General features: G+C 35.3%; 1 protein-coding gene across 1 annotated transcript in view; it reads right to left on the minus strand.

Annotated features, from left to right (window-relative positions):
• Nucleotides 1–14,609, minus strand: part of LOC127412715 (polypeptide N-acetylgalactosaminyltransferase 18-like) — a 153,246-nt gene that overhangs the window by 6,748 nt on the left and 131,889 nt on the right. The window contains exon 10 of the mRNA XM_051649316.1: nucleotides 8,921–9,085. Coding sequence (XP_051505276.1) covers nucleotides 8,921–9,085 — 165 coding nt within the window. The remainder of the gene's footprint in view (nucleotides 1–8,920; nucleotides 9,086–14,609) is intronic.

Here is a 14,609-nt window from a genome sequence, read left to right on the forward strand (position 1 = left end):
TGATCTTCATCGATATCTGTTTAGCGCTTACTCTGCTGTTTTGCCTATTACCTCTTCTTCAGTTTGTGAAGCTTCTCTTCTGTGTGGTATCACCTGTACCATTGATCTCACCTTGTAAACACTGTAAATCCTGTGAATCTCAGTAAATGCTCTCGCACTTGGTTTCACTAATTACAACTTGTGTGGCTTGAATTCCTGACAGTCATATAGCCTATATATTTCTGCCAAAGAAAAAGCACAAGTAGATAACGCAACAGCATTGCTCCGAAATAACAGATGGATATTTACTGCAGTAATGTTTTTTTTATTATTATTTGGAAATCATTTTTTTATTTTATATTGTTTTGAAATTGTTTAAAAACAATATAAAATTGTTGGTCTGTGGTCTGTACAAGTTTCTCTTGTAAACAATGACGCGCTTCATGCCTCCTCCACGTGACGCGTGACCTTACCAACGAGCTTACGTCATCCCTCTCATGAGCGTGTGTCACAGAGATGTACGGAAGTGAACATTTGTAGTTAAAAAGTATATAAGTATTGTTTTGTTTCTAAAAATAATCAATCATTTGGGTTCAGAAGAACTTTATTTGTCGACTGGAGTCATGTGGATTATTTTGATGCACCCTAAATATGCATTTTGGACTGTCAAAAAACGGAGTACATTCACTTTCATTGTTTAAAGGAGGAGGCCTGGAATGAAATCCTAAAAATCTTAAATTCTGTTTTGATGAAGAAAGAAATTCATATACATCTTGGATGGCCTGAGGGTGAGTAAATTATCAGCAAATTTTCATTTTTGGGAGAACTATTCCTTTAATATATAGGTCGTAATAAAGCATTGACTAATTGCTAACTAAGCATTGTGCGTGACCTAATCAAAAGTGAGAACTATATATGTGTAATTAAACATTTATTAATGATCCATTACTCTGAAAACTTGGCCCTGAAATAACCATCTCCACAGCATCTCAGTCACAAAGGCTCAAAACAGACACTAAAGCTTAACAAAAACAAAAAACAGACACAACACAAAAGTACAGGAATAATAGTGAGAGAGGAAAATACAGTTTATTAAAATAGATCCTCTAAATGCTCAAATGCAACTTTAGCATGCTCCATCCAATTAAGCTTTATAAGCAGACTTGTTCTCATTATTGGCAATTAAAATTACTGTTTAATTCAGTTTCACCAGTGGACCTACTATAAATATTTCATTAAATTTAATCCGATTCCAGAAGGAAAGTCCACAAATCCCGCTACAGTCTGTGCGCGCGTTCTGGAAACAGGCAGCATGTCATCACGGTCACATGACAGTGATAAAATGGCAAAAAAAAAAAAAAAAAAAAAAAAAGAACTAGGAAAGAGCATGTAACGTTATATTATTGACTTTAAATTATATTTTGCCAATTCAGTGCCTATTAAACTTCATTAGTGAAAATGTCCTTACTATGCTGCTGAAGTGTACAAGCGACGTTGTCACACCGTACATGTTACTTTTCTCAGTGCTGGGCCAATTGGAACAATAACAGTAGTTTGTTGTTACTGAAAAGGGCATTTTAAGTAATAATTTTTCCAGAGATTGCAGGGGCAGATTTGTATCTCAGGTACCAATCCTTGTAGTAAAAAGACACAAGCACAGAATTTAAATGTACAAATTTCTGCAGTATGACAAAAATATCCCAAGACTTGAACGCTGATCAACGAAGAATTCAGCTTTCAGGATTCAGGCCAGGAGGCGGCCAATTCAGTAAGACATATTTGTCTCTCATAGAAAACAAAAATCCTGTTTTCCAATTTATTTTTCCTGAATTCCATGTTTAAAAGATTAATAATTGTTTTTAATAAAAAAATATGACTAATCAAATGAATTCATAAAGAGTTCATCAAATGAAATTATTTTAATCAAATAAAGTGCTTCAATAACATCTTCACAGCTGAATCTAAAACAGTTATTTTTTGTCAAATAATGTGAACACAACAGAGAATCACTGTATAAATTAAAAACTTACAGTACATTCAGTATAACAGCACACTTGACTGTGAAATTTGCTAAAATATAATTATTCCTGATATCATAGTAATAATAATAATATTATTATTAAAATATTAAAATATTAAATTTTTACTATGCAGTAGTACTATATTATTTGTCATAATTTCTTCAATTTCATGCATCCACTTAAAATGAACTTTTATTTTGATGGATCACTGTGTCAGTTTCTGTGTCTGTTTGACAGAAATTTCACACTTCTGAATAAGCAGTTCGCTACGTGGTCGTTTGATTGTTACACTTTAAGAGTCTGCAGTTTCATTAAATAAATAGTCTGGAATGTGCTGCACGCTTCACATTAAATGAGCGTTTCGCTTTCTGTAATCTAATACACAGATTACAGAAGTCATAATGTGATGTTTTTAGCAGGTCAACGCCTTCACACATCACTTTGAAGCGTGCAACACAAGAGAACTGGATATTTCTTAAATGAAATCGCAGGCTGCTGTGGTTTAATAATCAGACTAGGACACATGTACAACACATTTACAAGATCAACGGAAGATTTAGTGACAACGCAGTACTGGCCCGAAAGGGCGAAACTCTCACACTGGCCGTGGGCCAGCTGGCCATACTTACTGTTGAACCATGTTAATAAATGTTTAAAGCTACACTATGCAAGATTTTTTAAACTAAATTTAATTAATGAGCAAGTACACCAACAATCCGTCTTCCAAACCATGTATTTGCCTTACCCCCATTCACTACGTTGAGCCAATAATAGAGCTGTCGGGATGGATTTGGCAGAAAATTGCATACTTCCGTCATTAGTCCATGCGTGTTTACATCATGTCCGTAAAGAAAAGAAGATCCAGCTATTACAGTGCATATATATATGGGCGGTGATATGTGTCGTAGTAGTTTGAATCTGAAAACTTCTAGCCACAACAAATGAGTGACATCGACCATGGATCAATCAAAAAGACAACCCTCTGGTGAATCACACATTTTCAAAATAAAGAAACCTCAAACTGAAAAGACTGAGTCTGCAAGCAAAAAGGGAAAGCGACAGAGCCCGTAATAAAACACGAAACAACATCGTATTGGTTTTTCAGAGGTGGCGACAACTCAGAGATCTTAAAGGATTTAAAACTGACCCAAACATGGAGTTTTTCTTGCTGGACAGGTAAGTCATTTTACTGGACAGATAGTGAGCCAAGTAGCTCTCTTAGCGCGGTAGTATGTTAGATAGCGTTAGCCACTCTAATGGGACATTTTATTATGAATTGTGATACTGCAGGTCTTTCAATTTCATTTTTAAGGAAGGAAAGACAATGGAAAAAATTTAAGTTTTATGCTGGTAACAATGCCAATCTCTAAACAAGTTACTACCTTGGTCTATTTGCCTGGTAGCTAAATTATTCTAGCAGGTGCTCGGCGGGAAATTGCTTAATACAAAAATCAAGAAAGTCCACCACCTGTAGCTTCCTCGGGTAAGTGCCTCCTCCCACCCTTATCGGGATCAGGGAGACGCCTTGCCTAACTCGCTGGAAGGTCATGACGTGGTCGAGCGCTCGCTGCGAGGCACGCAGCAGCCTGCCCGTGTCTGCTCCTCCGTACCTCGCGACACGGTTCAGCACCTGCGGTGTTCTGTATAGGAACCCCTAGTGTCACTATGTCGACCCAACGTCGAGTGAGTGACAGACAGGGAACGTCTTGGTTACTGATGTAACCTCTGTTCCCTGATGGAGGGAATGAGACGTTGTGTCCCTCCTGCCGCGGCGCTGAACCAACCGCTGACATGGATGGGACTCTCTCTCGGCTCCTCAGCAAAACTCTGAATGAGTGGTGCACGCCATTTCCTTTTATACCCATATGTCCGGGGCGGAGTGTGGCATGCAAATTCCACTCGCCAATATTCATTGGCCTGAATAAAGCAAAGGTGATTGGGGCTCTCAAGAGCGAACCCCTAGTGTCACTACATCGACACAACATCTCGTTCCCTCCATCAGGGAACAGAGGTTACATCAGTAACCAAGACGTTATTCTTAAAAGTACTGTGCAAGACCCTTTTCAAGGAAAAAAATTGTTTTTGTGTAAATTTGCTATTGCTAAAGAAAACATCCTTGATAAATCAGTATGTGCAGTATAATTAAAAAGGTTGACATACAGTATATGTATGAACAAGAAAGAATACGATAAATAGTAAATGTCAGAGTACAGGCAAATTAAACTAGATTCAGTTTGAATAAGATTGTTATTTTACTTTTCTCAGTTCTTCTAACTTCTAATTTTAAGTCCTAAATTCTGTGGTAGAATTTCCCCTTAAAGTATTGAAGCAGTTTCCCTTTCACAGTTTGCCCTTTGAAGATGCCTTTGAAAAGTCATAGTCCTGCTTCTTACTTTTGGCCTATGATATTACTATTACCTGTAAGCTAAAAGATAAAACCAGAGAAACTTGGCATACAACCTCAGTATATTCAAACTCTGACTACAGTCTTTAAAGTCCCAGTGACTTTGATTAAAAATTTGCAAGAAAGACTGAGAATAATTCATGAAACTTGGCATGAAGCCTCAGACTATTATAAGTATGGCTGCTCGCTGTCAGTTTATTGATGTCACTGACAGAAAGTTTTCAAAGTTATTAATTTCAAAGTATTATGCTAATCATCAAACTTATCATGGAGAAAAAGTTCCTTTCAACATAGAATTTAAAAACATTAAATTGAGAAATTTTTTCTTGAAATACAAAGAAAACAAAAAAGATATCCATTGAAAATGTAAATAATAATAAAATAGTTTGTTTTGTTTGCCAAAGTTTGTTTCATGCTATGCTACTAATTAAAAAAAGAACAAAATGAGATAAAGCTTGTCTGTTTTAGATGCTGTTATCAAATGTAGTCAAAATTGCTCTTTGAAAATGATCAAAAGCTTGACTTTAACCTAATTTCAACCCTAATTTGTCATATGCATGTGACACTTCTCTGCATGTGGCTACAATTACCGCAAGCACGAGTTTCCACCTGGATTTATAATGGTGCATAAGAACTATGTAAAAGGTTAAAATATTCCAAAGTCATTGAAGCATGAGAATCTAACATGGCGTTGTGCATCCAACTGTGGACAAAGTTTAAACATAAAGGGCATGAATACATGTGTGTGCATAGTTTGGCTTAAAATATTCTGCATCACTGCCTGAAGTCTACCTGAATGGTCTCTCATATTGCCAGAGAATCAGGCATGTTTCCAGACCAGCGAATCAATTTGCTTTAAAGAATTAGTCAGCTGGCTGTTATGATAATGGCCTCTTACTTAAAATGTAAGAGGTGAACCAACTTGGGAATTTCTTTGAACATACTGATTCAATTTGATTGATTCACTGTTGATGCAAGTGTATTTGTGCGCATGCGTGCCTCTGATTATAATTTGACTGAAGCATAGCCTGCAGCTATAGCAAAGGTTCACACATTAACACAAAATGCTGTTAAGGAATGAAACAGAGATAAATAATAATTGGAGGAGTTGCAAATTGTAACCGATAGGACAGAAACTAATTAATAGAAGAAACTGACACACATATCAATTAGTAACATCATTGTCGGCCGTATAGAGAAAATAAAACTAAAATCCAATCAGCTGACACTAATGGAGGTCCACGCCGGACACGCTCTATTATGTATAGGATCAATATATTTGGATGTGAATCTATAAAAAAATTTAACTTATTAATCACACAGTTTTCTGTGATTAATCACAATTAATCTTGGTACAATAAAACAAATGTTAAAATATAATCATAATTATATTTACTTGATACTTTGTCTCAAAAAACATGCTAGAAATCGATTAATCATCATTTATTTTAATTATTTAAATATGTACATGTTAAAATGTATATTTTTCTATACATTTTTACAGGTATAAATCTTTGATATAAGTATATATGTACAGTATACATGCCATAAAATTAGTAGACAAGCAGTTATTAAAAATTGGGAAAAATCTTCTGGCATTTTCCAGTGGACTTTTTAAATAATATAATAAAATGGGTAGATTCAAATTATATCAAGCTTTATTGGCAAGACAACTTAAGTGTACATTGCCAATGCATTATTAGTCTATACATACAGATAAAAAACAAACTGAATGCAGAAATTTAATTTGCTGAAGTTTAAAATCTCAAACCTATTATTTTCTCTGGCAGCCATTCAGTCACTATTGCACATACTGGGTCTCTCTCGCATGGTTTCACTTTTGACAATTGTTCAGATGACAATGACTGAGTGTTTTCGGGCCATGTGAAGAGATATGGCTCAATGCTTGCGGGTAAAGTCTCCATTCTCCTTACAGGTAATCCGCTCCCGTTATTTATTATGCCCGGGACATGCATTGGGTGTAATAAAAAAAACGTGCACTGCTCCACACAATCAGTTTCTGTGCTAGGATGTGCAGACGAGTCGAGTGTGTACCTCCTGGAAATGTATATATGCCAATTTTAGCCACAATAATTTGTAGATAAACATTAGTCAAGTTTCAGAAAGTGAAAAAAAAAAAAAAAAAAAAACTGCATTCATTTTTTTATGCTTTAAACAGTCAACAATTAATCACAGAAATTAACGTGTTAAATTTCCTGTCTCTACTTTAATATTGATTGCAAAATATTTAGATACAAATATTCAAGTAGTTTGAGTGTATGGAAACAGACACAATTGCATTATTTTCAGTGTGTCAAGTGGGAGGTCGCTGCTGGGCTCTTTTGCCATGTTTTGTTTGCTGTGATTCTCTGATTGGTGGATCGTTTCCTTTCAGGATCTTGGGTAGTATAGTTCTTCACCAGGAATTCTGCTATTAAACATGATTTTAAATAAATTACTTTCAACTGTGGAGAAAATGAATAGGATTTTTACTTCTGGAACCAGACTGTTAAGTTTTATTGACCAATCAGCATTCAGGACCAGAACTATCCATTTTATAAAATAGTAAATGATGGTAGCAAAATGAAAATAATATTATTTACACTGGCGTGCAAATAGCATCTGCCATATTAAAACTTAAGTTTGTATTTTCTGTGCCACTAGCGTCATCAAATGTAATTGCAAAAAAAAAAAAAAAAAAAAAAAACACGATTGCAAAACAGTTTTAAATAGACTAAAGAACGCTTCCCTATTCTTCCATTGGTTGTACAAACAAGACAGTCCCGCCCCAAAATTACACATTGTTTGAAGCATTGTTGTTGTGTTGGGCTGGATGAGCCACTCAAACAAACAGAAAAAATATTTTTTATAGCACCACAGAATAACAGTGGTACAACTTTAAGTCTAAGCATATATAAACAGCCGCTATCCTCACCTCTTCCCACAATTCAGCCAGCATTCCCAGAAAGGAAAACCTGTTTACCCTTTCTCTCATGGGTTATTTACATTATATTGAACATGCAGTGATGGGTGGATTACTTGTGAATTGTAATCAGGTACTGATTAAAAATAACATGGCAAAAATTGCAATCAGTAACGTAATCTCATAGATTACATTTTTGGGGTAATCTAATCCGAATACTTTTGGATTACTTTCAACCTAATTCTATTTTATGTCACATGCATTTGAGTAGGATAATCATTTTAACATAAAAGTACAAAGAGGAAGAAACTGTATTCCATTCTTTATTACTAACAAAAAGAGCCTCACAAAAAGAGCTCCTTATTGCATTTTTAAAAAGTGCATTAAACACTACATGAATGAAATAAACAATAAATCTAACAGCAATGACAGTGCATGGCCAAAGTTTATAATTCAAAACACAGAGACATCAAGTTCATTTTAAGTGCATAAAACAATAGCAGCATTATGAACATTAATGACTAACAAATCTACATAAAACGATCATAAAATGAACGAAAATTAATGACCATGAAATCAACAGAACCAACGTTGCCTAGGTCAAAGCTTTCATCTAAACCCACTGAAACAGTTTAAACCCATTCTGCTTACTGATAGTCCATTGCTTATTCCAATGCTGAGGTGCATATCTACTGCGCTTGAACCGATCAATAAATATTTACAATTTAATGTAATCATGTAATCTATAAAAAGTAACTGTAGTCCCATTACGAGTATTTTAAAATGTAATTTAATCAAATTACAAGTACTTGATTTTTGTAATCTGATTACATAATCCAGATTACATGTAACCCATTACTAGCCAGCCCTGTGAACATGTAAACTAAAAAGAGTTTAGTGTAGACAGAAAGAGTCGTTGATGTGTTTGTGCTTCACGTATGACTGGAGCTGAGGAATGTATGAATCCATCTGACCTTTGTGTGCAAGTCTGGAAGAGAACAATTGACCAAATGCCCCTCTCCAAAGGCTCCACATAACTTGGTAAAAATAAATTATTTTACACTGTTCATTTATCCTTCTTTACCAATATCTCTTGAAAATTCTGTCATCTTTTACTCACCCTCATGTTGTTTTAAACCTGTATGAATTCTTTGTTCCATGGCACACTAAAGGAGAAAATTTGTAGTTGCTCTTATCCATGCAATTATAATGAACTGAGACTGGAGCTTTCGTGCATGAGAAAGGGTGTGAAAGCACCATAAAAGTATCAACAAAGTGGTCCTTATGCACTGATGCACTCATGCAAAGGTCATTCTGAGCCGTAGCTAGTGGGGTGAAAGGTGGTACCGATTCTAGGGGCACAAAGTTCCAGGGGGCCCAGTACAAATTTGAAACTGTATTGTTTTAATAGGTAAGGGGCCCAGAGCAATATATAGTCAAGGGGCCCTTGCTACAGCCCTAGGTTTGGAATGACATGAGGGTGAGTAAATTACATTATTTTCATTTTTGGGTGAACTATTCCTTTAAAGTTTGTGGTATGAATTCTCACTGATGAGAATGCATGCTATATGGCGAGTTGTGTCATGTATTTACCTGAGTAAAACGCCAGTGGAACTTCATGCGTTTTGCCACAGCGTAGCTGCATTCAATGAGCCGCGGCCGGCTGTTCACATCCACCAGGCACTTGTTATCATCGTCGTCAATTGTAGGGCTCAAGATGCCCACGAATAACTGTTGAGTGCTGGTGTAGTATACATTCTGCAATGACAGAACAGACTCATGTATAAAACCAGCAGAGGGAAAGAGCTGCTACACAGTAAAATAGAAAATATAGGACTGAACAAACTTCAGTATGTACAGCAGATAATGTGAAGGAAAATTTTAAAAGAGCTGGCATGGAAGCAGATAGTCACTAAGTTAGTAAGCTACTGTGGAAGATGATAAAGGAAAGGAAAACGAACCTTTCAAAGATAAATTTCTATGAATAATTGTAGAACTGTCACCGAGAGCCTTACAAAATCTGTGTGCACAGAATTCCACAGAAAACTGCAGACTGGGACACGCATCATTCACAAGTTTAACACATTTTGCCAGTTTTATTGAACCTCTTCAACTCAGCAGAAAGTCTCCAAATCCATAAGCCAGGCATAAGTGGTATAATTTGAAAGCTTAGAATCTGAACTTTTCAGAGATAAACATCACTTCTGCATTTATGTTACATAAAATAACATTCGCATCGCAAATCAGCGCCACCTAGAGGTCATGTGGTATGAATATAAAAGTCTTTCAAAAGGTCTTTTAGCACGTAAATAGACAAATCATAAATCAAATGAAAGCTCTCATTCTCATTCAGGAATGCAACTGTATAGTTTATTTTGTTGCTCTAATACCACAGTTTGAAAGATTTTCAAAAGAATCACAAAGTGAAATATGTCTTCTCTAAGACATAAAATACAAATGTCTCTTTTATGTGCTGATCATTGCTGCTGTAAACCCCAAATAGCTAAAAATTTTATATCTGCTTTTACCTTAGGCTGTTTTCTAAAAATATTAGCCATTATTTACTTGTGTGAGAGCTTGCATGTGTGAATAATCCAATGTTATATCTTAGATGTCCAGAACAAAATATACGGTCCAGCAGGAAAAGCATGCTAAGCAAATCATTGTAAATATATGTTATTGACTACTGATGATAAAATGTTATATATCATCGCAAAGGGGAGTATCTCAGCTTTCTAATGACACATAGATTGAGCTTCTAGTCCACTAGACAGAGGCTAAGATATTCAATGAAACAATGAGGGTGGTGCATGAACTGAAAATTAGACTGAATGTCTATGGACAAGCAGATCTGTGAGGGCTAAAATGTGTTAGAGTGCCACCTACATTTCAGATCGGCATTTTGTGTTGGAAGGTGATAGAGGAAAAATTATTTTTTCTAGTACTTGCTGCCATCTAGTGGAATAAAATAAGACTTTTTAGAGGGAGGTTGGGTTAACAGAACTAGAATTAAATGCTTACAAAAGTAAGACAAAACATTTTTTTTAATTAGGTTTTTATATATATATGAGGTTCTGAAAAAATTTGACACATTTTTGACAATTAGTCAACAGTATGTGCAAATGATGAGCTTTTACATTTGAGTGTGAAAAATTGCAGGGAGCAGCCCAAAAATGCTCCAGCGTTTAAGAGGTTAATTCCATTGTACAAATTTCAAGCAAAATGCCAAAAAACAAACAAAAAAATTCTGATTCTGTCTGGGCTTATCTAAACACTCTGATTCATCACTGCATTTATGTGCACAATGGCCATGTCTCTAATTTGTTAAAATTCTCAATTTTTAAAAAACACAAAAAACAACAACAAAAAAACACACAAATTATGAAAAATAAATAAATAAAAATAATTGTGCACCCCTACTTTAAGTAAATACATTTTAAAGTATGCAAACAAATATTATGATGACGTCATCACTGTATCTTAAATTTTTACTCATTTTGTCCTCATTTTATTCCTCATTAATGAAAGATTTTTAAATTTTAATCATACATTTCTTTAAAAGGATAGTCTACAAAAACCAGTGAATAATAGCACACCTTAGGTTGAAATTATTTACAAAGCAAAAGTTTGAATGGTGTCTGTATGTTACGTTTTTCGGGATGAATTAATTGCAGAAATGTAATACTTTGGTTTAGGATTTAAAACAAATCTAAACCAGAATGTTTGAGCAATATAAATACAGTGCTGCCTTATAAGCACTGTAATGAGGATTTTTATTCATTTTTTAAGAAAGAAAGAAAGATAGATCAATTTCAGCACTTGCGGCAGGACTTGATTTGACAGGAAATGACTGATGTGTCACAGAGGGTGCACCAGATGAATCAGAGATTCAAAAGGAAACTTGCTAATTGTGTTGTTGATGTAATTTCCTGTGATGTTCGGGGTGTCCATGTGTGAATGAACACACATGAGCCAGAAACACCAGTGGCATCTGTCTGAAGTGAGCACAATCCCCAACAAGCCTTGTTGACTGACATGAGGGATGCAGTTAGTGTGCATGTTTGTGAGTGTGACTGCACGTATGTAGAGGGAAGGTGAGCACAAGGAGCGCAGCCGAGGGACAAAAGAATATCTTGCAAACATGTCAAGCATGTTTCATCAGAGCCAATCCAGCCAGGGCAAATCACTGCTTAAATCACAAATTTAACATTGATTAATGCCTCATGCATAAAAAAAGAGTTCACCCATGGATGAATTCAAATGTGTCATGCCAATGAAAGCTCTGAAGCAAAAACTGAGTAGAAAAGTGTGGACAGCTCCTCGAATTGTTTGCAGAGAAAAGTGAACACTGGGTCAGGACACAGGTGTGGGCAGGGAAATAAATGTTGACCAATAGCCACATATCTATTTAGCCATTGTTTCATGCTATCGTTGTAGGTAATGCAGTCTTTTTTAAAAATCTTGTCAATAGATGATGCACCCCACGTCCAAGTCAAAAAGCATCCTCAAACAGACTGATCTCACAGTGAAACTTTGCCTGTACAGCACAAGGTCCAGTCTACATATTCCTTTGTCTATATGGTACAGCCCCAAGCTAAGGCTGTGCTGACTGACCACTGCTGACTGCAGAACACAAAAATATCAATGCTTGTTACAGAATTCATGTATGGATCAGGGGGCATGATTAATTGCATAATTTTTATTTAATGCTTTATTTTTCATAAAATTATTAGAACAAAAATGTACATGTTAAATCAACAGCCCTAATCACATTACAACAGTAAAATACATTGTGAATTCTAATTAATAAGTGAATGCTTACATTAAATAAGAAGAATGTTCCCTTTTGTATTAACACAGGCACACAACCATGATTCAAGAAGAAAATGACATGTACAACCAGGTAAATGAGCCTACAATTTGACACTCAATGTGAGGAAGTGTTCTGAAAATAAATGGGCAAATTACAGCATATGGTGAAGATTAATGAAGAACATTGTGATCTATGAAAAAGCCTTGTCCTGATCTAAAACATTCACAGTTCAACAAGGACAGCGAGTCATTGCATCGTCATTGCAATTAGTATGCTTGTCGGAACTGCTAACAGAAAAATGAAACCATGCTGACTACCTCACAGCCTAATGATGAGTCATATCCTTAACCTGTGCACATTGATGGTGGGTATTTTATGTGCAAAAGTACATATATTCAAAATCAAGTAGTCAGTGGGTTGCCTGAACGGCTAGCTAACTAATTGGTCTTAAAGTGATAGTTCACCCAAAAAATTATAATTTTCTAATCATTTACTCACCATCATACCTTCTCAAACTTGTATGACTTACTTTTTCTGTGAAATACAATCCAAGATAATTAGAATGATATATGAGATGTTTTTGTCTTTACAATGCAAGTCAATAGGTTCACCTAATACTGTTTAAATTTGTTTTGTTTTTGTGTTTCGCAGAAGCACGTCATGCGAGTTTAAGACGGCATGAGGGTGAGTAAATGATCAGAGAATTATACGTTTTGGGTGAACTATCCCTTTAAGGATGATTTGTATAATTAGGCTGGTTTGGGGTTCACCTGACCCTAATCTGACGTGTTTCTAAAGGGGTGTCCATATAAAACTTGTTCTTGTGTTCAAACACAGCTAGACCGTACTCAATGTAATGAAAAAGTATGTTGGGGCTTAACTTGATACTACACCATAATGTAAATAATGCAAAATTTTTGACAGGATGCTCAAAAAATGGTGCGAGATGCAACGCAGCAGCCAAAGACATCTGTCTGAATGTGTATGGCTGTATCAGCGGTGCTTAAAAGGGGATACATTTAAAGTAGAGCTGTCAGAATTAACACGTTAACATATTTATCATTAATATAGCATAAACACTGGTATGAAGTGCAGAACCTTTGTAATGTGTCCGCCCGGAGTCATTACAAGTTTTAGGATTTTGACAAATTTAAAACAGAAATTAAATCAAGGACAATTAAATCAAGAAATTAAGATTTTGCTCAATTTCTAGGTCACTAATTACAATAAAAGCTCATTTGTATTAACTAAAACACTTGGCAAACAAGATGAATTCTCAAATTTATGCAAATTTTTCAATGCAGCATTTTACTCTTTTTTTTTTTTTTTTAATCTGAAAAGGTCATTTATAATATGTTTTTTTTTTTTTTTGCATAATAATAATAAAAAAATAAACTAGATAAGATAAACTAGTCTGTAGTTGAAAACTATTTCTGTAGTTGCAATAAACTAGTCTGTGACAAGTCGATCACCATCACTCATGCCAAATAGATGAATTTCTGCAGTAATGTCAAGCAAACACTCCATAAAACTACAGCAAATCTCACTCCTGTAGCTGTCATCTAACACTGGCTGTTTCCCAAACCTGTTTTGAGCAGTGTGCTATTCCTGTATAGCTCAGAACGGAGGAAGCGACGATTCTGTGCTAATCTCTTTGGGAACAACTCTGTCTCGTTGTACTCTACACGCTTGGTATGTTCATGTGTGCATAGCTTTGACACTTGTTTGCCAAGAACGTCTCGTTTTTGCATGATTTAGAAAAACAACAACAACAACAACAACAACAAAAAAAAACACATTCTCATCCCTTCTGTTCCGAAGGAAAAAAAATCCTTGTGAAAAAGAAAAAAACCCTTTTCTGTCTGTACTGGATGGGGGTGCCCCTCAAAAGCACCCCCATGAGTAAAATCGACATTAACTCCAGAGAGGAACTTTGATGAGTGTGACAAAGTCTGGATGTAACAGGAGGAGAACAGAGAAAGAAAAAAATATGGGGGAGAGAGTGATTTTGAGTTTTTATGGAAAACTTCATTGCCTACAGCAGATAGCAGCATTTATAATGAACACACAAATTAAAACTTTTTCCCCTTCTCATTACCTCACTATGTTCCATCAACAATGTGTAATATGCTTTATTTCATCCTACACCATGTCCTCTTGACAATTCAGGCTCCTAATTTTATCATTTTTCATAAATTCATAAAAATGCTTATACAAGTCCCTCAAAATCTGTCACTGCATTATTTTCAAACCCTATATCAATTTATACTTTCTACCACAGTTGTTCTACTTTAAATTGTCATTTCTGCCTGTAATAGTTATTCTTTCTAGTATTGTTACAAATGGAACAAAAACAAATGCATAGGTCTCAGTCTTCACAATGAACAAAACAATGAAAACAGGTGTCCAATGTGGAAAAATGTATACTTATCTTGTACATTTGGACTTTACATTAAAACAAAATTACTG

The sequence above is a fragment of the Myxocyprinus asiaticus genome, chromosome 2 (genome assembly GCF_019703515.2).
Source record: "Myxocyprinus asiaticus isolate MX2 ecotype Aquarium Trade chromosome 2, UBuf_Myxa_2, whole genome shotgun sequence".
NCBI lineage: Eukaryota > Metazoa > Chordata > Actinopteri > Cypriniformes > Catostomidae > Myxocyprinus > Myxocyprinus asiaticus.